General features: G+C 39.5%; 4 protein-coding genes across 7 annotated transcripts; all 4 read right to left on the reverse strand.

Moving 5' to 3' along the window:
- Positions 1-719: 719 nt before the first annotated feature.
- On the reverse strand, positions 720-2629 carry LOC121743246 (tryptophan synthase beta chain 1-like). Its single transcript, XM_042136493.1, has 5 exons — positions 2293-2629; positions 1852-2208; positions 1337-1770; positions 1159-1253; positions 720-1067 (listed from the first exon to the last, which is right to left on the reverse strand). The coding sequence occupies exons 1-5, from the start codon at positions 2605-2607 to the stop codon at positions 865-867; spliced, it is 1404 nt and encodes a 467-aa protein (XP_041992427.1). The 5' UTR covers positions 2608-2629; the 3' UTR covers positions 720-864.
- An 8700-nt stretch (positions 2630-11329) lies between these two features.
- On the reverse strand, positions 11330-15929 carry LOC121744343 (homeobox-leucine zipper protein MERISTEM L1-like). 3 transcript variants are annotated; one of them, XM_042137857.1, is made up of 11 exons: positions 15547-15929; positions 15247-15355; positions 14162-14438; positions 13777-14083; positions 13259-13702; positions 13065-13166; positions 12772-12972; positions 12509-12683; positions 12162-12433; positions 11983-12078; positions 11330-11893 (listed from the first exon to the last, which is right to left on the reverse strand). In XM_042137857.1, exons 3-11 carry the CDS (start codon positions 14380-14382, stop codon positions 11528-11530), a joined length of 2184 nt encoding a protein of 727 aa, XP_041993791.1. In that variant the 5' UTR covers positions 14383-14438; positions 15247-15355; positions 15547-15929; the 3' UTR covers positions 11330-11527. The 3 variants fall into 3 exon arrangements, with proteins under 3 accessions (XP_041993791.1, XP_041993792.1, XP_041993793.1); XM_042137858.1 differs by lacking the exon at positions 15247-15355; XM_042137859.1 differs by lacking the exons at positions 15247-15355; positions 15547-15929 and adding an exon at positions 14944-15216.
- Positions 15930-20185: 4256 nt separating this feature from the next.
- Positions 20186-22444, reverse strand: LOC121744344 (COBRA-like protein 10). The gene is made up of 2 exons (XM_042137860.1): positions 21701-22444; positions 20186-21621 (listed from the first exon to the last, which is right to left on the reverse strand). Exons 1-2 carry the CDS (start codon positions 22245-22247, stop codon positions 20216-20218), a joined length of 1953 nt encoding a protein of 650 aa, XP_041993794.1. The 5' UTR covers positions 22248-22444; the 3' UTR covers positions 20186-20215.
- A 245-nt stretch (positions 22445-22689) lies between these two features.
- LOC121744345 (CRIB domain-containing protein RIC10-like) lies at positions 22690-25053 on the reverse strand. Of its 2 annotated transcripts, none has more exons than XM_042137862.1 (5): positions 24829-25053; positions 24414-24530; positions 24249-24346; positions 24091-24175; positions 22690-23231 (listed from the first exon to the last, which is right to left on the reverse strand). In XM_042137862.1, the coding sequence occupies exons 2-5, from the start codon at positions 24472-24474 to the stop codon at positions 23026-23028; spliced, it is 450 nt and encodes a 149-aa protein (XP_041993796.1). In that variant the 5' UTR covers positions 24475-24530; positions 24829-25053; the 3' UTR covers positions 22690-23025. The 2 variants fall into 2 exon arrangements, with proteins under 2 accessions (XP_041993796.1, XP_041993795.1); XM_042137861.1 differs by having other exon boundaries at positions 24762-25053.
- Between the last annotated feature and the right edge of the window lie 2278 nt (positions 25054-27331).

Raw genomic sequence — 27331 nt, forward strand, 5'->3', positions numbered from 1 at the left:
TTATAGGACGACACGAGATTTTAGGAGGTTTTGTTTTGTGTGTTAAGTAGAGAGAGAAATTATATAATATTTATATTAATGTGAGAGAAATTTTTTTCCAAAAATTGAAATGTGACATCTTTAGTGGAACAAACTAAAAAGGAAAGTGAGACATCTTTTATGGGACGGAGGTAGTATCTTTTACAATGTTATTGTAAGACAATTTTGATTTAATTAATTGAAATTTTAATATTTTGTCTACTATATTTTTTCAAATGTATATTACTAAAAAAATCATTCCCCCCATTCATGATTTGTTATTTTATGTATCTTACTTTAACTCTTGGGATCGAAAAAACTGTTAAAAAAAGTTAGTGAAAAAATTTAATAAAATTTAAGTCATATTTTTATATATTAATTTTAATAAAATGTAATAAGGGTCATTAGTGGAATCGGAGTCCAATTATTAAATAAAATAAAAGAGGGTAAATGATATACTTTTCCTTACACGAACGAAAAAGGATATACGTAGCATGAAACAATTATTTGAAGATGGAAGAAGTATATAATGCAACCGCTGCCATAATATTTTTCTGCGTCCGCCACTGATTGAAGAAGTCTCGAGTCTTGGACATCGCATGTTCAAAAATTGTACGAACTTTAATCTGTTAGCTGGCAGTTATTTGAAGTGATTTAGGTCTTGCATTATGTGACTAGCATGAGTTTGAAACATAGAGGAGGCATTTGTGCATTTGTTTGTTTGCACATTTCTTTAGAGAAACAATAAACTTTTTGTGTGAAATTGAGTTATTTATGTCTGCGTTTTTAAGGTACCCAAACTATGTCTCTTATCTTACTAAGCATTTACAAACGGTACATATCCTATTAGAAACTGATAAGCTCCCCACTAGATTTTTGCTGTTGATGCTTAAAGACGGTCTCTATATCCTTATCGCCGCGGCCACTGCAGTTAACTACTACCTTTGTGCCACTGGGCAAGGTGGAGCATAGTTTTCCAAGATGTGCGAGGGCGTGTGATGCCTCCAGCGCTGGACATATACCTTCTAATCGGCACAATAATGCATACGCTGCAAATACACACAGCTACACAGATGAGCACAATGTATCATCAAACTCTACTTAAACTTCAAATATATGCTGCAAAAAATAGGCAATCACCATCAAGAGCTTCTTCATCTGTAACTGTGTGAATCTCTGCACGTCCGATGTCTCTCAGAAAGCTCAGCTCCGGGCTGACTCCGGGATATTCCAACCTGCACTTACAAAAATCAAATCTGTAAGATTATGCATTCACAAAACACCCTTCATTTTGATATTCAAATGAATGATTACTTACCCAACACCGACGGAATGTGGGCCAACAATCTGGCCCTCATCATCTTGCAGCAAATAGGTCATGGCCCCATGATACACACCTATCTCTCCTTTAGCAAGAGTAGCAGAGTGTGTCCCTCCATCTATGCCAGTCCCAGCCGCCTCCACTCCGATCAACCGGACATCCTCGTCCCTCACAAACTCGTGAAACAACCCGAGAGCATTCGAACCACTCCCCACACAAGCCACCAAGACATCAGGCTTCCCACCCCACTTCTCCATAGCCTGTTTCCTCGTCTCTTTTCCGATAACCGACTGGAACTCCCGCACCATGGCCGGGCACGGGTGTGGCCCTACCGCCGTCCCTGCTAGGTAGTACTTCCTCTCCAAATCTCCCACCCACTCACGTATCGCCTCCGACGTCGCGTCCTTGAACGAGCCTTTAATTGATTTCACCTGTAATCATATGAATTTACCATAAATATTTGTATATATACACACAAGTGAAGTATTATAGTAATACTACTAGATTAGCACCTGCGCTCCGAGAAGCTTCATCAAGCGCACGTTGTGGGACTGCCTCGCCACGTCAACGTCTCCCATGATTATGGTACACTCCATATCGAGCTTCGCGCAGGCGGCGGCCGTGGCGACGCCGTGCTGGCCGGCGCCTGTGGCAGCAACGATGCTGCGCCGGCCCATGCGCTTGGCGAGCATGGCCTGAGCGATGGCGTTATTGATTTTGTGGGCTCCACCGTGGTTGAGGTCTTCTCTCTTGAGGTAAATCTCGGGGCCTTCCCCACGGCCGTTATTGTAATGATCGGTGAGCCTTTGAGCGAAGTATAGTGGCGTTTCACGGCCAACGTAATCTCTCAGTGCAGTCGCAAGCTCGCCCTATACAATCAGCATAGTTTTTTACTAACCAAAAATATGTATAACATGTATCGAATTAGGAAAAAGTTGAGTATATATATGAACCTGAAAGTGGGGATCATTCAGGCAAAAACTGAATTCAGACAGAAGCATGTTGAGACAGGTGACTAGTGTTTCAGGCACGAAGACGCCTCCAAACCTGCCAAATTTGCCTGTCTTAAACAAGGACTCTTCTGTTTCGTCTATTAGATGGAGAACGTCTGTTTTCCATGTTTGAGTCCACGTGTGCTGCGGGCTCATCACTGAGGCTATCTTGAAACCTCTGTGTGATGGCAATCTGAAACCGAGTCTAGTTGAATTATTTGGGTTTAGAGAGGGAAATGAGATGGCGTGGTGAAGAGATAGAGCTTGAAGATTCATGGTTTTACTAATATGAAATGTGTTCAGGTGTGGATTGTTATGGTTCCACGGAATTATGGCTGTTTAATTTATAGAGGTTGATTAGCTACAGCTAAAGTGACATATATCTGAATGTATCGTTTAATGCATGACAGAATGAAAAATTAAAACGTGGGAATAGTGAAAAAGAATAAAATATCCCAGGGTTGGCAAGTGTCGCATACTGCAATCACGTTTATTTATTTTAGAGGGGTTTAAAAAGTGCATGAACAGGAGCCCACACACGCACACACACGTTGAACATACCAGGAATAGTATGTTGTACTCCATATCTTCTAGTTTTTCAGCTTGTCAACTGTAATTTCAGTAGGTTATCCTCTGCTAATGCAATCACAATAAAAACTATTCATATAAATTTTATTATACTTCTTCCGTCCCAACTAAGTTGAGTCAACTAAAAATTAAAAAAAATCATTTTCTCTGAAAAGTTCACATACCTCAGTCCTATTCTAAAAGATCAATAAATTTAATTCCAAATTTTAAAAAGTCAGCAAATTTAATCTGATTTTTTGAAATTTCTCTTTATTTCGATGCTTAATGATTTGATTTTGATATTTTTAATTTGTGATAACTATAAAACGCAGAAATATATTTTGTGTCCACGCTAATTACCTGTCAGTTTTTCCATGAGCACCTGAAATTGAGGTTTATCTGTTTGAAAAGTCGTAGTACTATAAAACATGTATGAATGGATTCAATATGTGCCACGAATTCAGAATTTCATTATCAGTTCCACTCGAAAATATGTGATGCGCTTTATACGGAGTATGTCGTAATCCAATTCAGAAATTTTATTGTTATAACCCAACTACATTAATTTTGTCTACAGGGTGGATGAAATTGTATACAAAATGTAGACAGTCCAATTAAATTTCAATTAATATATTTTAGAGATAATTGGTCAATCTAACTCATCTCATATAGTATTAAAAGTAAATACGGAGTATTATCTATGAAGGAAAAAAAAGAAGTACAAATACTATTCCTTTTTAAGTATAAATGTACAAAATTAAAGTACTTATACATGTTTATTTGACAGAATTTTGACATGTAAAAGTAATTCTATTCTTGATTATTTATATATTTGTTGCATTGTTTATTTTACTGATAAAAATTATAGAAATAAGAAAAGTAGTACTACCAGTATAACTTTCCAAAATATTTATTCCTTTATTTTTATTAAATATTTTTCCTAGTTTTAGTACTCCATTTTTCATATTTAACTATTTAATGTCATTTTATTATTTTATCAATTAATAACATAAAATTTTTTTGATATGATATTTAAAATCATGGATCATATTTTATTACCGTATTTAAAGGACTATAATAGGGTATTGCCATGGTGCACTTTGCATGCTTATTTTCTTATGGTATTGTACTGTAGATAATTTAAGCTCTCCTAGGTTTCTAATCTTGTTAACAAAAGGGATATATAAAATAAAAATAACTAACAAATCATTTCAAATTGTATATGGTGTAATTTGATATGATTTCTAATTTAATTCCAGCTAAAATACTAAATTTGTTTCATTAACAGAAAAAAGAGTACAATTCTTACTTCTTCCGTCCCATTAAGATGACCACATTCTTAAGTGACACGAGATTTTAGGAAGAGTTGTAAGGTGGAATAAAGTAGAGAGGAAAAAAGTAGTACTTGAATATTTTAACAAGGAGAGATGAGAGAGGATGTTATTTCTAAAATTGTAAAATGATCATCTTGATTGGAACAAACAAAAAAGAAAAGATAGTTATCTTGAATGGGAGAGAGGGGGAGTACATTTTTTCTGTAATATTATATTTCCGATTCTGGACAGTTTCCTAAGAATTTATCTAAATTTATGAAGTACGAACAATACTAACAACTAATATATCGATATCTCTTGAAATTCCGCTAAAGATTTTCTTTATATAATACAGTAGATACTAGAAGAAATAATAATTTCTTAAAAATAAATTTGAAATACGAATTTCTCAATCTTTAAGGCCATCCACAACGCTGTTCCTATACCGTTCATAAACTGTTCCTTAAACTACTATTTGTGGGCCCACTGTACTTTTTTACTCCATTCCTTAACTAAGGAACGGAACCTGCAACCCTACGTTCCTTAGCCGTTCCTTAAATTACTATTCATTCAATTTCATTTCTTATTTTTATTTCCAACCGAATTCAATTAAAACAAACACACTTTATTAAAAAACACACAATATTAAAAAAAATTACAACTTAAACTTAAAAAAAATAAAAAACACACAATTAAAATCCTAAAAAAATAAAAAACACACAATTAAACGTGGGAAAATAAAAAAACTACTCCGCCGGCTAATCATCCTCCGAAGGCGGTTGAGGTTGAGGGGGAGTCGGAAGGCCAAGTTGTGCTGCCATATGCACAATTCCGTTCCACCAGGCCGCGAATTGGGCGTACGAGAAGCGGGAAGTGTCCGCCATTGTGGCGGTCATGTACGCCACCATAAGTGTGTCCGAGCCTCCCCGCGAGCCCGATCCCGAGGCTGGCTGGCTTGATTCGCCTCGGCCCTTCCTCGCTCTAGCCGCCTTCGCCGCCTTGCGGCCGACGGCGCCCACGGCTGGATCCCCCGTATTCGCTGGCCGTACCCGCAAACACCTGCGGTTCACCCTCGCTGCCCTCCCCGGTGTCACCAGACGAGTAGTTGCCGCTCGTCGTGTGCTTCGTGCGCTTTGAGGTTGAGCCCGAGCTGGAGCGGACACCGCCGGCCCACCATTCCTCGTCCTTGACGAGCTGCCAAATATCAACAAATTTGAACTGTAGACCGGTGTCCTGGTGAAAGGCGCGCAAAGCCGCTCTCAGAATGTCGGCGCCCGAAGCTCCGCTTTGGTAGTGCGCCGCTTCGGCCGAGTAGATGCCGCAGAATTTTTTGAACTGTAAGTCGACTCGGCCAAAGTGAGCACGGAACATTGTATATTTGCGCTTCCGGGCCCCTTTCGGCTTAGTCTGGTGGTAGACATCACGGACCTTTTCCCAGAAGCACTTGGCGGCTTGTTGATTCCCGACGATGGGATCGTACGAGACGGTGAGCCAGGTGTTGTACACCGCCTTTGTTTCTTCGTTGCTGTACGGATGCCGGCCCAGATCCTCCGGTTCCTCCTCCTCCTCGGCCGCCTCAGACGCAGCCCTGGAGCTTCCACCGCCTCGGCCTCCTCCCTGGGTGGGTTCAACGGGGATATCCTCCCGAATCTGGGACAATCCCTGAGAAGGCCGCGAGGCGGAGGGTCGAGCGTATGCATCCACATCGAAAGTGGGTGGTTGGTACCCACCCGACGTCGCCGAACCCTGGGTGCCCGGCGTCGACGAACCGGAACCACCAAGTGTGTTGTACATGGTCTCCCAATCGCCGAACGCGTTGAGATCCCACCCACCAGAGCCGCCACCGCCGTAGTTGCCGTCGCCGGACATTTTGTGAAGAGATTGAATATGAAAATTGGAGAGGAAATGAAGTTGATTTAGGAAGAATATATGTGTAGTTCTGTGTGAAATGAGGATGAATTAGGAGTATTTGTAGAATAAGAAAGAAAAAAAAACGGTAATAATACCGTTAAATTTTTTTTTATAAAATCGAATTTTTTTTAAAAAAAAATAATTATTGCGTCAGCACGTGACGTCGCCCACTCGCGGGCCGGCGAGTGGGCATCACGCACGACGCGGGGGAGAGCCACGTCGCCGAAGCGCGTGGCGGCAAAGACCGTGCCGCGAGTCATGCCGTCGGCACCCGGCACGGCATGGGAACGGAACCTCGACGAAACCATGCTCCGCAACGCGTTCAGCTGCAAAGTCGTTCCGGCGGAACGCCGGCGGCCCGCGTTGCGGGTGCTCTAAAGAATGTCATAAGAATTTTATAATGTTGTCAACACACTTCCCGTCCGATATAAAGCATGTCAACTTTAATCAACTTGCAACTTCACTTTTTAATTTGTTTAATTTAATTTTAATATTTCGTTCATGTTGGAAACGTGTATAAGGTGGGTTTATTTAAACTGAAAATTTCATGTTGGAAACGTGTATAAGGTGAGTTTATTTAAATTGAAAAGTCTCTTCAAGGAAATGAAACGTAGCGTAAGGTGTCCATACAAAGGCGGAACAGCCCCGTACAATCATAAAAAACTTGTCCGTCTAATCATTACGGTCACAGAAAGTTTGTCCGCCTAGTCATCACAACCACAAAAATTAGTCCAGCCACGCCACAGTCACAAATGATATTATTTTTATCAATTGTTGGTATATTTTAATTGGACTAGAATAAAATTAATTGGAATAGGTTGTATTTATATAAATAAATTTTAAAAAATCGGATAGGGATAGCCGCAGTGGTTTCGTGGCGCTGCTGCGAAGACCGCCGCTTTCGCCTCGACTGCGCCGGATATCCGGCGGTTCTTCCACCGTCGCGGCTCATCCTCTGTGTGCAATAGGCGCCGCCGCGCCACCACTTTGGATACTCTAATTATAGGTATTGGGCTGTCCAAAACTGAATCATGGGTAAATATTGGACCATAATTGTATTATATAGCTCAGCCCATCACAAAAATTAAATGGAAAAGGGTCATACAAAATCTTAGTAGTGTTTATTTATTTGTTCAGTCGTGACTCGTGGTCTCGCGGAAATGAGAAAATGCGGATTGAACTCTTTTAGGTCATTTTTAAATTAATAAAATAAAGAAAATAATAGAATGATCCAAACAAGAATGAATCTAAATTCAGAAATGCAGTTCAAATCTTGACCCTAGGATTAAGTGATCTAATGATTAATAATTGACCAAAAACACGGAAGGTCATTATTAATCAGTTTTAGGTCATATTATAAAATTCGAGTTTGATGTCATGTTAAGATCATTTTAGGTCATTCTTTATTAGAATGACTTAAAAATTAAACTAACAATGACCTGAAACTGCCCTATGTATGATTTTGTTCTGCGTTTCTATATTTAAATATAGTTTTATATAGATCAAAACTCCATTTACCATATAATACTATTATGAGTTTATAACAATTAAAACAAATAATTTTAGTCCATAATGGGCTTAGAGATAGATTTAGGTACACGGCCATTGCTCAAACAATTTATCCCATAAATAGGCACAGAGAAATTCAGTCCTATTAGCTTGAAATAAGTATAGCTAATTATCCAGAATCTGATGGAGCTGACCCGGCTAACAATCATTTTTATATAAGTGAGTAAAATTAGTACTAGTCGTGCGAGAATATAAAATTGAGGGGGGTTTCAACAAAGCAATTTAATGTTGAGAGAGTTCTTTACTTCTTGCCGAGCAAACGATGGCCTTGTTTACGGATAAAGCGCCGTAGTTGAGAACGAGTATACACATGGGATGTGGTGTGTTTGAATTGAAGTTTATCTTTCATTTAAATAAGAATAAAATTATTTTATAGAAATATTTTTTTTATTTTTCCATTTCTATTTATGGTGTTTGAATTGATGGTATATTATTTATAGTCCTTAATATCACATGTTTGATTTATTATATAAAGTCACACTATAATAGGAAATTTCAAAACTATCCTCTATCTTTTTCTATATTTCCAAAGCTGAAGGATATATTAGTAAATTTCACATAATTTAAGATTAATATAGTGTTGCACGTATTAATATATTATTATTACTTAGTTTTCCATGATAATAAAATACCATTTTCAGCTTTAATTCAACAGGCCATTGCCCATTGAATAGGTCACACAGAAAATTTAAACAACATATCAAACAGTATATTGTACTATTAAATGTACTTTAAATATGTCTATCTATCAATTCAAACACCCAATTATGTAGTTATGTAAAAATCAATTAATCAGCTAAGCAAACAGAAATATTTGAAAAAATCATACTATCGTGATAAATTCGTAGCTACTTTTAGAGATGCCCAAGGTTTTCGGTTCCGGCGGTTAACTGCGGAACCGTAACTTTTTTCTTGAACCGGAACCGCCATATTTTGAACCGCGGGCCTATTCCGGTTCCAAATTTTACGAACCGAAACCGTGCCGGAACCGCCGGTTCTGGACGGTTCCAAACAGGAATCGTGAAAAACGTCAGAAAACCGTGAAATCTAGCTGGAACCGCGAAAAACCGCCGGAAATCGGCGGTTCGAAACAGTGAAAACCGTTAAAAACCGCCGAAAAACCGGCGGTTCGGAACCGAAACCGGAACCGTGTTTTCAAACTGAAACCGGAACCGTGAAATAGCTTCACGGTTCGGTTCCGGTTCCACATTTCTCGAAACCGGAACCGCCGGTTTACGAACCGTGGGCATGTGTAGCTACTTTAGAGGACTCAAGTCTAGACACATTAAGTTTAGTTACTATGTGTTAATATTATTGTTATATTTATGTGTAACAAGAAGTGACCGGGAATGTTGAGCATCCACATCTCTGCTCTTGCCAAAGAGTATGGATGTGAGTCTTGACCCACTTTTATTCATTTTTTAATCCATGCTCTTTGTCAAGAGCACAACACCCACATTCATGCTCTTCTGCAAGGACATGTTATTACTAATTACTAAAAAATTAAAAATTACATAATTTAAATCCTAAAAATTAAAAATTTTATAATTAAAGTGCTAAAAATTAAAAATTACATAATTAAATTAATAAAATTAAAAATACGAATGTGAGATAATTTGATGTGAAAAATGGATGATGAATGTGTGTATTTATAGATGATTTTGGGATTAAAAAAATTTAATTTTTTTTTTCATAAAAACTGTAATAAAACGGCTATATTTTTGGGAACCCAAAAATATTTTTTTTTTTATTTTTCGTATTATTTTCGATTTTTTTATAAAAAAAGAAAATGTCAACGGCATTGACGTTGACCAATAAAAACGCGTCACGTCACCCTGCTTAGTGGCACGGACGTGCTCGATGCATCGAGCAGGGCCGTGCCGTCGGCAAGAGCACAACGGCGGACACCTGCATGCCGCGCCGACAGCACAGACGTCGTCCTTACTGACAAGCACTGATGTGGATGCTCTAATATTGTTCGATCAATAAATTAAGAGTAAAGACTAAAAGTGGTCCTTATATATGTCGATTTTACGATTTCGGTCCTAAATATTATGTTTTGAATTATTTCGTCCAACACAATTGAAAACGGGACATTTTTAGTCCTCTTTGGACGGAGCCGTTAAAACTAACGGTCAAACGACTGTTTAGTTGATTTTGACATGATTAGGTTTTTAGATTAATTTTTTTTACAAATTTTCGAAAATAATATAGTACTAATTATTATTCTAAAAAATAAATTCAAAGTCCATTAAAAATGTTAAAAATAAACTTAACCCTAACAAAATGAAAATCAGATTTTTATATAGGAGATGGGCGCCTACTCCTTCTTCCCCATTCTCTCAGCTGATTCTCTCACTCTGCCGCCAGTGCGGCTGTCGTAGCGGCAATCTCCTCCTCCTGTTTTTTTTTCTCCGCTGCGAACTCACCTCTCTCGGGCTTCTTCTCCTCTTTTTCTTTCTAAAATCTTGCCGCCTTCAAGCTTCTGCAATTCCACTATGTTCGATAGTCTGCTCCCATCACCAACAGCGGCGGCGTGAATTGTGCTGATTCTGTTTTTGTTTTTTTGGGAATTAGGTTTAATTTGTGTAAATTGGCTGTAGATTGCGTAGTAGAGTTTTTGATGCAATTTAAATGTATTTATTATTTGATTAAGTTGACATTTATAGACATAGTAGTATGATTTACTCATCGTAGCTCTATTGTACAATAACAATTACTTATATTGTTAGTTTCAATAGGAGTATTAATTTTAAATTGTATAAGCTTATAAATGATTAGTTCAAATAAAGGGAAAAAATTTGAAACATTTTGACGAATTACAAAATTTTCGTAAACTACATTATCAACATGGCAAAATAAATATTTTGCTTACATATTTTCTAGACATATTTTAACATCAATTTACTTTTATGGAGTATGTAAAATGTTACAATATTTTCGTCGATATTTAGTTTCTTAATTCAGAATGAGAAAAGTGAGATAATTTTCTGTTATGTACTTTTTGCATTTTTTTGTAGTTAAAAGTATTTTAATTTAAAATTTTCCAAACAAAAAATTAGGTTATAATTTAGGCGCTAATAAAACGTAATTAGGAATTTAATCCGGTCAAAATCAACTAAACCACTGTTGATTGTTAGTTTGAAACGGCGCCGTCCAAATAGGACCAAATCCCGGTCCGTTTCAATTGTATTGGACGAAATAATTCAAAAGATAATGTTTAGAACAAAAATCGTAAAATCATCATATGTTTAGGACCATAAAAGTGCTGATCAATCGGCGATTTTATCGGTGGTCGGGTCTGCAATAGGCGCCGTTTGCAATCGACACTGTTGATTTGCAGAAATCATGCAACATGGGACGAAAAAAGCGCCAAGCAAAAGCCCTCATGGTTTTGCTCTTGGGGCACTCCCCAAAAGGCATCATACTAATGGAGTTGGGGAAGCCCTTATATATGCTTGCAATTCTTGTCCATTCTCCTATGTGGGATATGGTTTACTTCACCACAACTTCCGTCACCTTTTCGGAACTATACTGAAGACGTAAAAGAGGCGCACATGTTGAAAAAAGCAAATTGCAACTAATAAATTACTACTACTGCATACTACTCCATATTGCTAGTTAAAAATAAGCAAGAATTTAGGGGTAATTAAAACCTTGTAAGGAAATAAAAGGAATTAGTTGGTGAAGAAAAGAGATAATACATAGCAGCAGTTTTGCATACACATGAAATAAAAGCAGGTCTTTGATCTCAAGAGTCAATACCCGAACCCAAACCCCTTGCTCAGCAAGGACCACGCGAGGTGCGTTCTTGACTTCTCCCCTTCGCTCCAATGTTACACCGCGGTGTCGCAGAGTACTGCGCCCTTAATCCTCTCAACCGTGCATTTGATGAGGTTGTTAACGGTTGTCACCGATGCCAATGAAAGCTTCGCCGTCGGAACCGAGTCCACTAGTATCTGGAAGGCCACCGTTAGCAGCGACCCACCGGATCCCACCTCAACTCCCCCGGCTTCGTTGCTGGGCCCGTCAGGGAGTATGGCAAAACCAGAGGGGAGGAGGGCCACGTAGTCCGGGTCGCCGCCACTTAGGACCACATTCATCGCGTGGATATCTACCGGAGCGTAGATCACGTACGATCCCGTTGCGTCCGTGCTGCTCTCCTGAAGTATAAGCATGTTGCTTTGGCTCGAATTCGCGCTCTGAAAATATGAACGAACACCTTCACGTTTTAGTTCCCCACTATAAACACAGAGATTTAGAAGTATGTATTGTTATTTGTTAATCTTACGTTGACGCGCAGAAGTGAGACTGAATTTCCTGGATCACGTCCATTTGCAATGTGTGCCATTTCTTGAACGAGGCCGCCGTTTGAGAGAATGTCCCACTTTGATCGGATTAGGTGGATTAGAATCACTTGCAGATCGTAATAAATGAAAATAGAAATGCATAAGCACAGGAAATAAATACCTCGCTTCTTGAATTCTCGTCGCGCAGGAAATCGAAAACTCTTTTAGGGGAGACGGGGAGCCAGAAGGAAGTAGCAGCGCTGAGCACAATGCCGGGCGGCCTCCCTGGATCGTCCATGCTCTTTCTGGTCATCACCCTAACATCATCCGCGCCACTGCCCGAGAGCGTCGTCCATGTGTGAGCGGTCGAAGCTCCCACGCCGCTGCAGAAACTCATCACCATCCTCTCCGCTAGCTTGAGCATGCTCTTCCTACCTTCTGGCGATGAAATCACTGCCAACATATGCATAATTAAGATTACTTCAATGATTGATTATTAAAAGTAAGTTAAAAAAGGTGGAATTGTACCTCCAACATCGCCTGCGGAGATGTTATTGGCCATGACGCTGGCTAGGCGTTCGCATTGTCTGTCAAGAGTTGCAACCCAGCGCTTAGCCCCGAATGCTAGTCCCGAATTAACCAGTGGCTTGTAAATGCTGTGGACAGCTCTGTCATCTATCTCTACATGTTCAACCCATGTCACCTACCAAATTAAACATATAACGTACATTAAACAATGTGATTCTGCTGATTAGATCATATGCCTACCTACATTGATCAATTAGTCATACCTTAGAGTAACCATTAGGCAGTTCCTGAATCAAACAACCAGACGGCCGTCGCCTGCATCTTGAAATGGAACTAGGCCTCAAGTTGTCTAAAGAAACATCAACCACGGCCCATGTCCCATCGGTGTGTTGCTTGCAGTATCTCACGAAGTAATTCTCGCGCGTTGGGACCAAAGGGGATGGTACTTGGAATTCAGCAGTCATCTAATTAATGAGCCAACCACATCACTACTCAGCCAAATCTATATAAACATGTAAGTAACTAATGAACTAAGTAATCATGGTAGCAGACATACCACTTGTAAAGCTCCGTTGTGGTTGCCTGCAACACCAGTAGACAACACCTCCACAGTCACTGCTCTAGAAACAATGCTGGCGAACATACTCGACCATTGGTTCTGAAATCACAATCCAAACCAAGCATTAGAATAGAAACTAGGCATTTTAATTTATCTATGTGATTGAAAAATGAAATGGTGGCTCATCCTACCACATCCATCAAGATCTCGACCAGGTTTATATGGTTCATGATGACTACAGCCAACTCCCTTGATGCCTCGGATATCAACCCTAAAGGCTTGGGACCAATTCCGCGGGGGAAGGTGGTTCCATAGTCCTCCTCACTCAACATCTCTGCACCATTGTTGATGCTTGGAATCCACAAGGGTTCTCCAGCTTGAGCCATTCTGATGAGTTCCTCCATTGCTGCAACGGCCAGCTCGATTATCACTGGCTTATCAGCCTCAGTAGGCCCTGATACTGACCTGAGCAGATCAGCAGCTCCAAAAACTTCCCCACCTATGCCTGACTGACCCCCGAAATTCCCCACTCCAAGATCAAGCGACCGCGATGCTCCTCCTCCCGGGGATAAATGAGGATATGACAGCATTGGTTTCCCAACATATTTTGAAGCAATACCAGATATCCTATCAATCTGCATATATATTATATATAGACCTTAGTGAACAAACAAAATGAATCATATACTATACACGGAGTATTACTCACCTCTTCCCTTAAGCGGGCATTTTCGATTCTGAGATGCTGCTCATCGAACGACATCTCGCCAATCGCGGCTGGGCCTCCACAGCTAGGACAAGTAGCATTGGTGAGAGCCTCTTTGTACCGTATGTTATCTGCTCGAAGCTTGTCGTTTTCATTTCTTAGTTGGGTGTTCTCGTGACGCTCATGTTGGGCCTTCATTTGGGTACGTTTGTTCTGAAACCAAAACTTAACTTGCAAAGGCTCCAATCCAAGTCGTCGACCGAGCTCTTTCCTCTGTTTGTCGTCCGGGTGGGGGCATTCATTGAAGAACCTGTCAAAATACTCATTTAGGCATAGAAAAGAGAGATAATTAACAAGAGATGGAAAGGATTCATAGTAGTGAGCTTACGATTCCATTTCCTGGATCTGATGCTGTGTGTGGCGATGATACCTCTTCTTCTTTGGGCGTTGATTGGGATCTTGATCATCGCCAGATGGTGCCTCCATAATATCAGTCCCGGATTTGCTCCCGTATTCGTCGTCTCTGATCAAGTCCATCTCATTTTCCGGTGTTTTATGCGCCATATCAAGCAGGTGATGGTGGCTATCGAACATGTTTGGCTGAAACATCTTACAACCTGCTGCTTTTCTTCTACTAACGTCGCCGTTGTTTTTTAAATCGAGATCTGCTAAACAAATAATGATGTTACGATTTATGAATTAGAGCTAGCTAGGAATTGAAATGTTGCAATACCAAATGGAATGAATTTGGCTTCAAAACTGCGTGTTGTGGTTGTGCAGTTTCCCACTGTTTTTACACGCTTATGTATACACGCAATTCATTTACTAGCGAGAAAACGGGGGTCAGCTGCATTCATTTAAGCGTGTGTAGAATATTCGATTAAAAATAGAAACAGAAAACCAATTTAGAATAGGAAATGATTATGGTGTTAATGATGCCGTCAAGTCCTCAGATCTATCTTTACTCTCCCCGGTGAAGAAGATTGAATGGCAAAGATAAAGTTAAACTTAGCTCAAGGCCTAATCAGATCTACATTAAGAAATAAAGATTGTACAACGAAATCACCGGTAAGAATGTAAAGCGTCACAAAATATTTCTAAATAAGAAGGTAAAAAAGAAAAGATTCTTGTAATCCTGGACCAATTTGAAAGAAAACCCTAAAAACTCACCGACTATTATTTTGGTCCGAGCATTTGAAATGGAGATGGCATGAAGGACCAGATAAACCCTAGAAACTTTTCACTCTAATTCCGGCGAAATGGGGGTATATATATAAAGTTTTATTGGGTTTCTAAAAGTTAGTAGTAGATTCTATGGCAGAGGGATGGATTTTTGTTTTGTTGTTTCTTTTAAGGTTTGATGGACTTTTTTGTGTCTTGGTTTTTGGATTAAAAACAAGACTTTTCATCTCCACTGTCGTGACGTGCCAAAGGACTAAAACGAGTAAAAGAAATTGCAGAGAAGGGGTTTACATTGCGAACTGGTCTTTTGACGTTCTAGCTGAATCTTAGTTTCTTAAAACGGTTTTCCATATAACGCCCACGAGATCTTCGGCGGTGTCCAAATTCAAATCTTTTCGCTCTGTCCAATAAATAAAATTAAAATAAAAACATAACGGAATAAAAAAAAGAAGCTAATTAGGAATACAAGAATGTGAGAAGAAAAGCGAGAATTACGGTGTTTTTTCCTTTCTTTTAGCGAGAAAGAGAATTAAGGGTTTAGAGAGCGCAACTTGCTATAAGAATATAAGCAAAATATGAGAGTAGACTTACCTTTGTTGAAACTTTGGTAAAACAAAGGAGAAGAAAACCCTTATCTTGAATTAGGGTTTGGCCAAATATTGAAGGTAGAGATCTGCTGTTTTGGGAGATTAAAGGGATTGCAGAGAAGCAGTTGTGGGCAGGCAGTGAAGAGTTTTCTGGTTTTATTGGAGATGGTGGCTTTCTTGTGAAAGGAATTTAAGAAGAATTGTTGATGAAAGGGAGAGAAAGGAAAAGGAGATAGAAAAAGGCATGAGAGGAATTAAGAAGAAAAGGTCAGGAGTGGGTGAAGGCGATGATGAAGAAGGGGGAGAAGAGGAGAGAGATGATGAAGGAGAAGAAGATGTGGCAGGAATGGAGTAATTGCAGAGCGTATAGAGAGGGTGCGATAGCATTTATGGCGGGGGTGGGGATGGTTTTATGGCAAGGCCCTTTGGGTTGGTATATGATGTTTAAATTTCCTCTGCCGCAAAACCTTTTTTTAAAAAAAATAAAAAATAAAATTCTCACGCCTCTCACTCTCCATACAACTCAATTCTTACTGGACCCGTTTTATTTATTTTTTTGTTTAGTAATTTGTAATTACGCACACTTCTCCAGAGAATATGCACGGTTAAACGGATGGCGAAGTATAATTATCCCATGCGCATTAATTCAAATCTCGTGTTTCATTTTATTAGAATCCGAGTAATTAAGAAGTTACTATACATACGGAATTACTTTCGATAAAATAAAAAATGCAGTATTTCCAGTATAGTAAGAAATATAGAATTCGGGATTGGATGTGGGAAATGAATGAATGTCTGTAAAACAAAATAAAATCATATTGGATGGTCTCAAGATCTCGCATTCGGTTTCATTAGTTAAATGTGCGAAAATATGAAAGATAGCAAGGAACAAAAAGTTGAGTTGGATCAGAGGTGTATGAAATTAATCTAGATGATTGCAGTACAAAATCTAATTATGTTGCTCTGCGCTTTCACCAATCTCGCATTCTAATTCATTACTTCGTATATAATTTTTAAGGTGTTTATTAGATTTTACTCGACCACATGTATAACATGCACGTGGGGTGTACCACTGTTAATTAGCATGAAATGCAGTATTAATAAGTATGTAGTAGTATCTTATAAAGCTTATCAATCAATGTTTATGAGACAGGTAGTAATGATTCAAGCTAAACAGCATAACATGTCTGATTAAGGGGATGTTTGGCAAAGTGTATGTTAAAGAGCTTCAAGACCTTGTAAGATGCAAATAAGTGTGTGAATATAAGTTAAGAGTAAGAATCATAAACTAGATAGTAAAAAGGCTATATCTTAAGTTTATAAGTAATAAAAGTGTGTGAATATAAATTAGAGAGAATCATAATTAAATTAGATAAAAAAGGCAAGAGAGATGAAATTCAAAGTGCGTATGCATTTAAAAATTATAATAGAGTATTTTGTATAAACATTAAAACTTACTAACATTAAAATAAGTAAATTGGGTTTGAGAAAGTTATGTTTGGAAAACTTATTTTTATTACTTGTAGTAATATATTTTTAAAAAGTTATTTTACTGAACAATTTGGAAAAGCTTATAAGCTTCAAAACAATTTATAAATTATGTTAACAAGCTTATCATCTTGGTCAAACACCCCTGAAATTGAAGCAAAATAAAGTCTTCATAATCATATGTGTAGCATTAAAAGTGCTAGAAAAGAAAAAAGATAAATCAAATAATAATATTGGAGTTCAAGAATACTTGGAACTCAAGAATACTTGATTTCCAAGTATACTTGAAGCACAAGTTTTACGATGTGTACATACTTTGTAATGCTCTATTTAAAGGGTGATATATTATTGAATAAGAGTAATTTGGTACCAAAAAAAATATAATTGTCCTTAAGCCATTCTCATTCTTTAATTTTAGTATTTACATTTTCGCATTTCAATTTTATTTTTCTAACAAAAAGAGTTGTCGCACAATATTTGACAGATGAAAGTGTACTTTTCTTTGACAATTTTTTATGCATTTCGTAAGCGACTCAAACCTTGGACATGAAATAAATATTCTAATGCAAAATGATTGTATCATTAGTTGTATTTAATAATGGCATTTTATTTCATTAGTTCAATTAATAATCTACTCCATGGAGTAACTAAATGAAGATAAACTTAATCATTTACACAAATTCTTTTAGCTAGACAGAACATTCGTATCTTGCCAATGCCATGTGGCAGTTCCTCCGCTATCATGCAGGCTTATTGGTTGTCGCTGCCATTACTTTTGACGAGGGTTCTTGAGGAGGAGCGAGTGAGGCCAATGTGGAATGGGACGCTGCCATGGATCGGGGTGATGGGGTCGCTCGGCTTTGAGATCGAAAGGGAGATTCGTTGCATTGGAGTTGGCAACAATGCTAGGCGGCTTTTCGGAATGGGTGGGACCGCCTAGGATGTTGTGATAGGGCCATCGAGCCAGCAAATATCGCACAAGATCACATCAAAATAATTTTACCAACATATCTTCTTAAATTTATTTGATTTACCATATATTTATACAATCTTTATCTTTATATGAAATGGAAATCTACGTGGATCTTTATTCATTGAAAAATATAAACTAAATATTTTTTCTCATTTCTCATATCGGTGGAAACCCCCGACCCCTAGAACCTCAACTAGAGTGTTTATCTTCAAATTCAGAAGTAGTGGTGCAATTGGTTGAACAACACGAGGGGAATACTGAATTAAGCCTACAAAATCTCGGTATGATGATGGCACAACTGACCAAGGCCTTTTCACGATTGAACAGGGCCATGATGGGATGCGGGTTTGATCAGGTGGTCATGGCGCAACAACAAGATTCCATGACCTGAAAACTCCAGGCGCTTAGTGCACGTCACCCACGTCACGAACGATAGACAACCCAACGACAACCAACAAGGCAACAAGTATGTCTCTTAGCATACATGGCGACCACCTCCTTAACGGACATTCAACATGGTCACAGACTTATCCAATAGAAGTAGTGAGGTCCATAAAGGGCGGACAATATATAACACATTGACGTTGGTAAGAGAATTAGGATTTTTATTGATACATGAAAGAAATTTAAAGGTCATGTGTCACCGTAATACTTCATACATTCCATAAGAATATGCATTTTTTTTCCTTTTTAGTCCGTCTCACAATTATATATACATTTTAAAATTAAAAACTTTTTTCTTTCTAATAAGGTGAGCCCCATTCTAAACTAATAATACTTTAATTATTTTTTCTTTTCATAATTCTCTTATTTTATTTATTGTACATCAAAATTTATGCCCAATTAAAATAAGGAATGGGTCAAATTTGAAGGCCGCACACCGAGCTAGTGTTTTCTTTAGTATTGAAAGAGAATGACCAGTGAGATAATTTTTTATTACTCCATGTTTCAAAATAAGGAATGGGTCAAATTGAATATGAGTAAAACAGGATAAATGTTCGTAGTATCAATTTTGTCAAAATTTTAAGGGCAAGTTACAATTGGCTATATATACACTTGTTTTTTAAAAAAATTGTGGCGAACTGATACTTCTTTTGACATATATTATAGGCTACTTAGATATATTTTAACACAAATAATATATGCATATAGAGCTTCAATATAAATTGGTTGTCGTGTCCATAATTTCTACACCCTTACAAATTTATAATAATAGTGACAAAGAACTAACTACCCTCTGAATTAGGCGCCAAAGGGTATAAAAAGCCTTTATTGAGTTCACATTGTACTACTTAATTTAGTTACATAAATAAGATATATATTCATTATTAATACTAGTGACACATATGTATTAGTGTACTTGAGCAACATCAATAAATGGTAAATGTCTCACTAAAGGCAATGCATACACCCCCCGCATTAATTAAGTCAGTGTCTTTAATATTCTATTTCTTGTTGGGTGACATAAAATTATTAGTATAATTTGAGACATAAAATAATTTTGTCTTAATAATATTAAGGGAATAATTGATGTGATGAGTCGATCGACATATATATGACAAATTGCATATTGGCAAGTTGATTCTTCTGCTAATTAAGCTTTGGAAAATTACATTTTTAGAAAAAATAAACAGATAATGTAAGTAATTAATATTAGCATGTCGAGCGAGCCACTAAAATTAATTTTCATAATTGATGTAACAATGAAGAGTTTATTATCATATTCTTTGCCTCACAATAAGATAACAGTACAGGGAGCATTATTTTCCACCAAAATTGACATCCCAACTGCACAACGGTGCCTTGGATTTTTCTTATTATACATTATAGTTGAAACTTAATTGAAAGCTACTCTTAGTTTTGTCGAAAAAGTCCTGCATTTTATTTGTCACATATAATTAAATACCTAGCATTCGAACAATGTACATAATGTCTCGAGTCGAATAATCATGCTCTAAAACGGAGGAGCCAGCTTTCTTCAAGAGGGGCTAATGCCCTCTAAAATTTAAATCTTTTTTTTTTTATTTTTTATTTTAATACTACATTCACAAGTTGCCCTCTAATTAATCTGCAGTATGAAAAATCCAATGCCCCTTTGAGGAAAAATAAATTTCCAAGTAATACTAATTATGGAAGAAATAGAACATGTAAATGTTATTGGATTAATTAGAAGTTAGGGTATGCAAACATGTCAATCGTGTTACAGCTAATACTAGAAGAAACTAATAAACAAAAAGGTGATGCACGCTAAAAATGCAAGAGTCTTAAAATTAGCAGCAGCGCAAGCAGCGCCGGCTTCTGGAAGGATCGAAGGAAGCGCACATTCCTCCCCATTGAAAAACAGCTTTGTAGGAAACAATTCACGGTCTACAGTTGGCCTATTACCCAAGTGTTTCTTGTGGAAGGACAGAACCGATTGCTGTTTACCGGGCACTTTCGGGTCCCTCTCAGGGTGCGTTCCATTTGTCTTCGCCACCAGATAATTGAGCCCGGGCAACCCGGTCATGAACACCGTTGCGTTGGGCTCTTTCAGAAGCGTTCCGTTGAACGAATAAGCCTTCTGGAAACCCACCCCGGTGATGTCTAGTTGAACCGCCACGAACCAATCCGCGAAATCAATGTCTCCCCAGTTGAACAACGTGACATGTGCCGCCCAGCCATTCACGTGGTTGCTCGACACGTGCCAGTTCACGCTGACTCGGCAGTTGTCCGGGCAGGGCAGCGGCCTGGGAAGCTTGAAATGCTTTATTTTGGCCCAAATCACGGCCTTGTCCGTTCTGTTGGCGAACGGGACTAGGAGCGTCTCGGGCGGGAGCAGCAGCTGCTCCTTGGCATTGCATCGCCTCGTGTTCGTGCAGCCACACGCGCACGCGCTGCATGGGACGACCGAGTCGTTGTAGTAAGCAGAGAAGGAGGCGCAGCACCGCGTCTCCCCCTTCTTAGGCCGCGTGATGTTGCATACTACTTGCCACGTTGCGATTGCCAAGCTGACGGTCTGAAGGCCACCGGGATCTGGGAACTCTGTTGGGTCGACTCTTATTATCTGGCCGCATTTGTACTGCGGATTTACGACTCCCACGATTCTCCATTTCTCGGGAGGGTACAGAGCTGTTCTGTTCAAATCGGGTGGCATTTTGTAGACCTGCATCTGGAAGACGGACTTGGATTTGGTTTCGTTCATGGTGGTGGGGAGCAATGTTCCGTTTCTGCAGCAGAAGGGGATATTCCCGACGTCTTTGTCTTTCTCCCTTTGCGGGGGAAGATCGCCTATGATTGGCCTCTTCTCACATGTCATTACTCTTGAGAAATCCAAATCTTTATAGTACTGGCCGGCTTCGCCGTACATGCACTGGGATGTGTCCTTTCTACGAGTGTAGGCGCCTCTCAAGGAGTCGATGAACTCGCCTCTCTTCCACTCCCATGTCAGATTCCAGTGATCCAGCCGCCCCAGAGGGTGGCGGTTATCCATGGTCACCTGAGCAAGGTAGTTGTTCCCATACGCCTGCAGCACGTCGTACGTGATAACCATGTCGCCTTTCAGCCGTGGTAAAAACTTTATCGTTGTGTTCTTCACCTTCACCTTCAAATCCCTCACGCAGCAAGCAGACATTGTCCCTCCTGTACAGTTCTATCACCAACTATGAATCTTTTGTACTACTAATAAGTATTGATTTTGAAAATCTGATAGAATGCAAACCTTTTCGATAGGGAGTTGGGCACTTGTATCCGTCGTTTACAAGCTTGATCGTCTTAGGCATAGGGAATCCTGGCGGCCTGATCCCGAAAAGAGAGCCTTTCATTTCAACTTTGGCCTGAATTTGATCCAAATCTCCAGCAGTTAAGACAGAGGTTTTCAAGTCCGTCTGAGGAAAGCCGGAGAGTGTAGTTCCATTCCCCACGGAAGCTGGGAGCTCATCAACGTCTGTAATAACAGCATTGCTGGCAGAGACTAGAATCTCGTCGTTCTGAAAGCCGATGAAGATTTTCCAGTTTTTGAGTTCATAGAGTCCGGCATTGGTGATCGTGGCCGTGGACTTGAAGGCCCATGGTTGCGCAGTCACGTTCTTCAAATACGGATACTCTTTGACGCGAGATTCGAACGCGTAGGTGAGAAAGATGCCGTTGCAGTCGATTTTTGGTAGTGGCTTGGTACCGCTGCTGTAAATAGGTACCTCTTGCGCTCTTACCACTTCAACTGCGAGTGTGCTCAACAAAATGTACAAGAACACCATTGTTGTGCCCATGTGAAAAAGGTTGGTTAATTCTCAGATTAAAGCATCTGAAGAATTGTGAGTGTAGTGAGCATTAAACCCATCTCAGATGTAGGAAAATTATCATGGATTCAGTGAAGAATTAGTCAAGTCTCATTGCCTCCTCTTCCTCACCGAAATTGGCGGTCTGCTTAACCACCAACACACCAACTGTCACAAAAATAATTCCCTTGTCCACAATATTTTTATAATCTATACTCATTGTTAATGATTGCAACTACCTATCGTATTGTCAAGATTCAACTCCTTTTGATGAGGATCTTAAATTACAAACCAAAAATTGCAATTTATAAGCTTTTATGAATAAAAATTTACATACCCTACCACACTTTATTATGAACAGATGAACTATATGCAGTAAACACTCATCAGAAAAAAAAAAACATTTTATGTTTGAAGATTTGGACAGCAGGTCTAAAAAAAACCAGATAAATAATATATATCCAATCCGCACAATTTGCATCAGGCCAAACCAAAAACTATCTTAAGCTTTACAATACCCCTCCTCATCATCAGAAGGAAATTAGCAGTTTCTTGATCGTATCTTGTCGTGTTTGAACGTTAAGAATACCATGTTACCTAAGATTCTGGCGCCTATAATATATGCAGTTCACCCAGCTAAACTTAGTAGATTATCTACATCTTCCTCTACTCTTTGAGAAGTCTCTGCATGCGTGTGGTGTGGGGATGTTCCAAGAACAAACGGAGGAGTTCTCATGAGCTATATAAGCAGGTCACTCTATCTATGATTTCACGCAACTACAATATTTGCTGGTCCCTCAACAAATTTGGCGCTTGAATTTGCTGCTGCTCTTGCTGACCTTGAGGAAGAGCCGGTCATAAACTTTAGGGAGGAAGTTGACTTACACTTGTTCCGTTTGTGCTTCTTCTTTTCCGGAGAGGCCATGTCTCTAAACATAGCGGATCTTGATTGGTGTTGCATGGACTCCCCAAAATCTGTTGGGAAAAAAGAGAAATGAGGCTATATAAATAGTCGGGATAACTTCTTTCAGCTTTAAGAGGCACGTACGAAATAATACATCAGATCGAAACAATCAATCTCGTATGTTTCTCATTGGCCCCAACGGAACTTAAATGAAATTAACTTAAGGTAAGAAATGCATTTAATAGAATTGCCATCTAACTGCGATAATTGACAAATGGAACACACAAAACTAGAATAAGGTCCCTGCAAGACGTTATCATGTGCATTGTACAATCATCCTAAACACGACGAAAATTTGCATGGGAATTAGCAAAAACAAAACATTAGTCTAAATTCGCATTGCTCTCTTACACAATACTTGTTTGTGCATTGTTTTCATGTAGGAAATTATTCTCCATATTACTACTAAAGGTTTGTTTCCAAGAAGAAATGTCCTATCCTTTTTCCAATATTTTCTTAAATCTATTTTCTTAGTAAATGAAAGGGTACTTCAGGTGTTCTAGGCCACTGGTAGTGCAGCAAAAACCGAGCATGTGACCCATACAAAAGCAGTCATTTTCAGGCACACCTCCACCAATCTCCAAACACCTCGTGACAGAAGAGCCAAAACTTCCCCTGCTTTGAGGTAAAGAATCTTTCGAAACTGCGCTCTCAAAAAATAATGTCCAAGTAGTACAACCAACACATAGGACATATTTCCATTTTTCCAGTCAATAATTTCAGCCCGTGACAATGCCATTAGATTTGTCCAAATCCATACAAATACTAGACAGACAACTCCCCCTTTCTGGCCCTTTACACACCAAACCAATTTACTCTAAAAGTTTTCATTATAACAAAAACTTAAAAAGAAATTGGAGAAGAACATACCTTGAGAGGACCATGTAGAGAGTGCAGAACCAGAGTTTCCAATCGATGTGGTCGCAAAATCAGGCCCTGTCTTGAATTCACTCATCTGCATTCGGTGAAAGGAGATAAAAAAAGAATTTCTTTAAACTGAATACAGATATAGTGAGGTGGAAACATACCCAACTGGGAGCCGTTCCGGAGGCGCCGTCCCACCCAATATGTGCCAAATGCTTAACATCTGTTGGATATCCAATCTCTATTTCACGCTCCTTCACAACTGCAAACGATCATTGCTAAATGTTAACTACTAAAGAATGTAATCAAGATCTGACTAGGGAGTCTACCGAAGAATTGAGAAATTGTGTATTTGAATCCTTTGAAGATCCCTTTCACTGCTGTCGCCATTGGAGAAGTATGCCTCCAATTCAGACCACAATGCCGGCGACAAACTGTGAATTTGCCTGTAACCAAATTAAACACACCAAGAACTAATTAATCTGCAGATGAAAACTGAAAGGGGGCTAAAAGAGAACAACTTTAGGAGGGTATGCGACACAACAACGCGCATAAACTGTAATTATACTACAAGCAAGATTGGTTTTTTAGTGTGCCCAGAATCCTACAAGCAAGAATTGGAAGACGAAGAAGAGAAACTGAGGATAAAAAGAAATAAAGGCTGAAACTTTCCCTACTTAGATTCCGTAATTCGTCCCTCCTCGTTACAACTCCGGCATATATTCATATAATTAAGGGATGCACCTGTCTTGCGAAACCGAATTGGACAAGGTGCAGTCTATCAAATAATCAAAAAATCATACGCTATTTCATGAAATGTAAAAAACAAGAAAATGTGGATTATTGCATAAGACTAGAGGGTTTTGGGGCTTTGGATGGTTTTAAGAAGAGAGATAGAGAAGAACTGAAATGGACTATGAGAGAGAAAATAAGAGGACAGGTGAGGGCGTGAGAGGTGGACTTGAAGGACATGGCAACAGGTAAAACTGAAATATATAAATTAAACAGAAATAGACTATTAAGAGCATCTCCAATAGCGGGGAGCGCACCGGCTCGCCGGTCCGATCGCCGAACTATTACAGCCAGCGAGCGCCAAATCGGTGAGAAAAACGGCGAGCGCTCGCCGATCGGCTGGCCGCTATTGCAGGCTCCCGATTGGCGAGCAAAAATTTTATTTTTTTTATTTAAATTTTTTTATGAAACTCATTCTTGGTTGTTTTTCTTGTATAGAGACATCCTTGAATGTTTTATGTTCCACTTTCGATGTGGGACAAAATCATTCTTGGTTGTTTCTCTTTTATAGAGACATCCTTGAATGTTTTATGTTCCACTTTCGATGTGGGACAAACTCAATCTTAGTTGTTTCTCTTTTAGAGAGATATCCTTGAATGTTTTATGTTCCACTTTCGATGTGAGACAAACTCATTCTTAGCTGTTTCTCTTTAATAGAGACATCCTTGAATGTTTTATATTTCACTTTCGATGTGGGACAAACCCATTCTTGGTTGTTTCTCTTTTATAGAGACATCCTTGAATGTTTTATGTTCCACTTTTGATGTGGGACAAAATCATTCTTGGTTGTTTCTCTTTTATAGAGACATCCTTGAATGTTTTATGTTCCACTTTCGATGTGGGACAAACTCATTAATGAGGATGTTGTAATGTTATTTTAATTTTAATGAAGTGTGTTTTTTTAATTAATGTACTTTTTAAAATTTTAATATTATTATTGAATTTTCCCGTATCTGTGTCGTAAATTTAATTCCGTATTTTATGTGATTGTCAATTATTTGTTTTATATAATTTTGAGTGATGTGGCTAGGCTATTGCTAGTATATTGCTGGGCTATTTGCTTGTCCTGATGATGTGGCAGGAGGAGTTTGTGGCTAGACTATGGCTGGGCATTCTTATTGTGGATGCCCTAAGCAAAAATAGACTTGTATTCAGGAAAAATTAATGAGAACAGTGGTTCCGGTTAAAGCCCATACCACTTAGAGCACCCACAATGGGGCGCCCGATGGCTCCATTGTGGGTGCCCGGACGATGACACGCCCTATGCCCACGCCCTAAGCTTTGGGCACGGACGATGGCACACGTTTTTGAATTTTTTTTTCCGAATCTTGTCTATTTAAACCTCGTTTCTCATTCACTTATTCATACGAACATCTCGCCTCTCTCATTTCTCTCATCTCTCACATTTCTACCTCTCTTACATACCAAAATGAACCACGACGACGATACCACTAGTTCCTCGGAGGAATGTAGTCCGACCGAGGATGCCTTAGATGCAGCCGTTGAAGAGGCCATGGCAGAATGCTTAGCCGAACTGCAGCGCGAGGAGGAGGCGGCGGCGGACGTCAGACGGTTGTCCAACGCGACCACGCGACAGCTCACCAACGTCTGGTTGCAGACTATTTTACCAAGCAACCACGGTGGGGCCCAATTATTTTCCGCTTTACCTTTTTCTCAGCATTGTCCGGACGTTGGAGTCACGTGATGAATACATGACGTATCGGGAAGATGGTGTCGACAAACTCGGCCTTACATCGTTGCAAAAGTGCACGGCTGAACTCCATCAGTTGGCCTACGGCACCAGGGCGGACATTTTCGACGAGTACCTCCACGTCGGGGAGACAACAGGCCGGGAGTGCCTGAAGAGATTTTGTAGGGGAATTGTAGAGGCCTACGGGGACACATATTTGCGCAGGCCGACTACTGTTGATTGCCAGGGCCTGATGAAGATGCACGAGAAGGTGCACGGCTTTCCTGGGATGCTAGGGAGCATCGACTGTATGCATTGGGAGTGGAAGAATTGTCCGAAGGCGTGGAGAGGCCAATTCACTAGTGGATACAAGGGCAGCCACCCGACGATGATCCTTGAAGCCGTCGCTGACTATCGGTTCTGGATCTGGCATGCTTACTTCGGTGTAGCCGGGTCGAACAACGACATCAACGTCCTCAACTCATCCACCCTCTTCACCGAGCAATGCAATGGCAACGGCCCGACCATCGAGTTCACTGCCAACAGGCGCCAATACCACATGGGGTACTACTTGGCCGATGGCATATACCCACGGTAGCCTATTTTTGTGAAGACGATCAGCTACCCAATTGGTGAGAAGAGGGTTTTATTTGCGCACAAGCAGGAGGCGGCGCGGAAGGATGTCGAGCAGGCATTTGGTGTGCTCCAAGCACGGTGGGCAATAGTGAAAGGGCCGGCTCGTCTCTGGTTCAAGGAAGTCATCGC

The sequence above is a fragment of the Salvia splendens genome, chromosome 8 (genome assembly GCF_004379255.2).
Source record: "Salvia splendens isolate huo1 chromosome 8, SspV2, whole genome shotgun sequence".
Classification (NCBI taxonomy): Eukaryota; Viridiplantae; Streptophyta; class Magnoliopsida; order Lamiales; family Lamiaceae; genus Salvia; species Salvia splendens.

What these genes read in the sequence shown, in the direction of transcription:
- LOC121743246 (XM_042136493.1), bottom strand. Translation starts at nt 2,607, where the DNA reads ATGAATCTTCAAGCTCTATCTCTTCACCACGCCATCTCATTTCCCTCT. An exon ending in TGAAGCTTCTCGGAGCGCAG is followed by an intron (nt 1,771 to 1,851) that starts GTGCTAATCTAG and finishes ATATGATTACAG; the next exon opens with GTGAAATCAATTAAAGGCTC. An exon ending in CCACATTCCGTCGGTGTTGG is followed by an intron (nt 1,254 to 1,336) that starts GTAAGTAATCAT and finishes TTGTAAGTGCAG; the next exon opens with GTTGGAATATCCCGGAGTCA.
- LOC121744343 (XM_042137858.1), bottom strand. Translation starts at nt 14,382, where the DNA reads ATGTTTCAGCCAAACATGTTCGATAGCCACCATCACCTGCTTGATATG. An exon ending in ACAACGGAGCTTTACAAGTG is followed by an intron (nt 12,973 to 13,064) that starts GTATGTCTGCTA and finishes CTCATTAATTAG; the next exon opens with ATGACTGCTGAATTCCAAGT. An exon ending in TGCCTAATGGTTACTCTAAG is followed by an intron (nt 12,684 to 12,771) that starts GTATGACTAATT and finishes TTAATTTGGTAG; the next exon opens with GTGACATGGGTTGAACATGT.
- LOC121744344 (XM_042137860.1), bottom strand. Translation starts at nt 22,247, where the DNA reads ATGGGCACAACAATGGTGTTCTTGTACATTTTGTTGAGCACACTCGCA. An exon ending in CCCAACTCCCTATCGAAAAG is followed by an intron (nt 21,622 to 21,700) that starts GTTTGCATTCTA and finishes AGAACTGTACAG; the next exon opens with GAGGGACAATGTCTGCTTGC.
- LOC121744345 (XM_042137862.1), bottom strand. Translation starts at nt 24,474, where the DNA reads ATGGCGACAGCAGTGAAAGGGATCTTCAAAGGATTCAAATACACAATT. An exon ending in CACAATTTCTCAATTCTTCG is followed by an intron (nt 24,347 to 24,413) that starts GTAGACTCCCTA and finishes GATCGTTTGCAG; the next exon opens with TTGTGAAGGAGCGTGAAATA. An exon ending in CTCTACATGGTCCTCTCAAG is followed by an intron (nt 23,232 to 24,090) that starts GTATGTTCTTCT and finishes TTTTCCCAACAG; the next exon opens with ATTTTGGGGAGTCCATGCAA.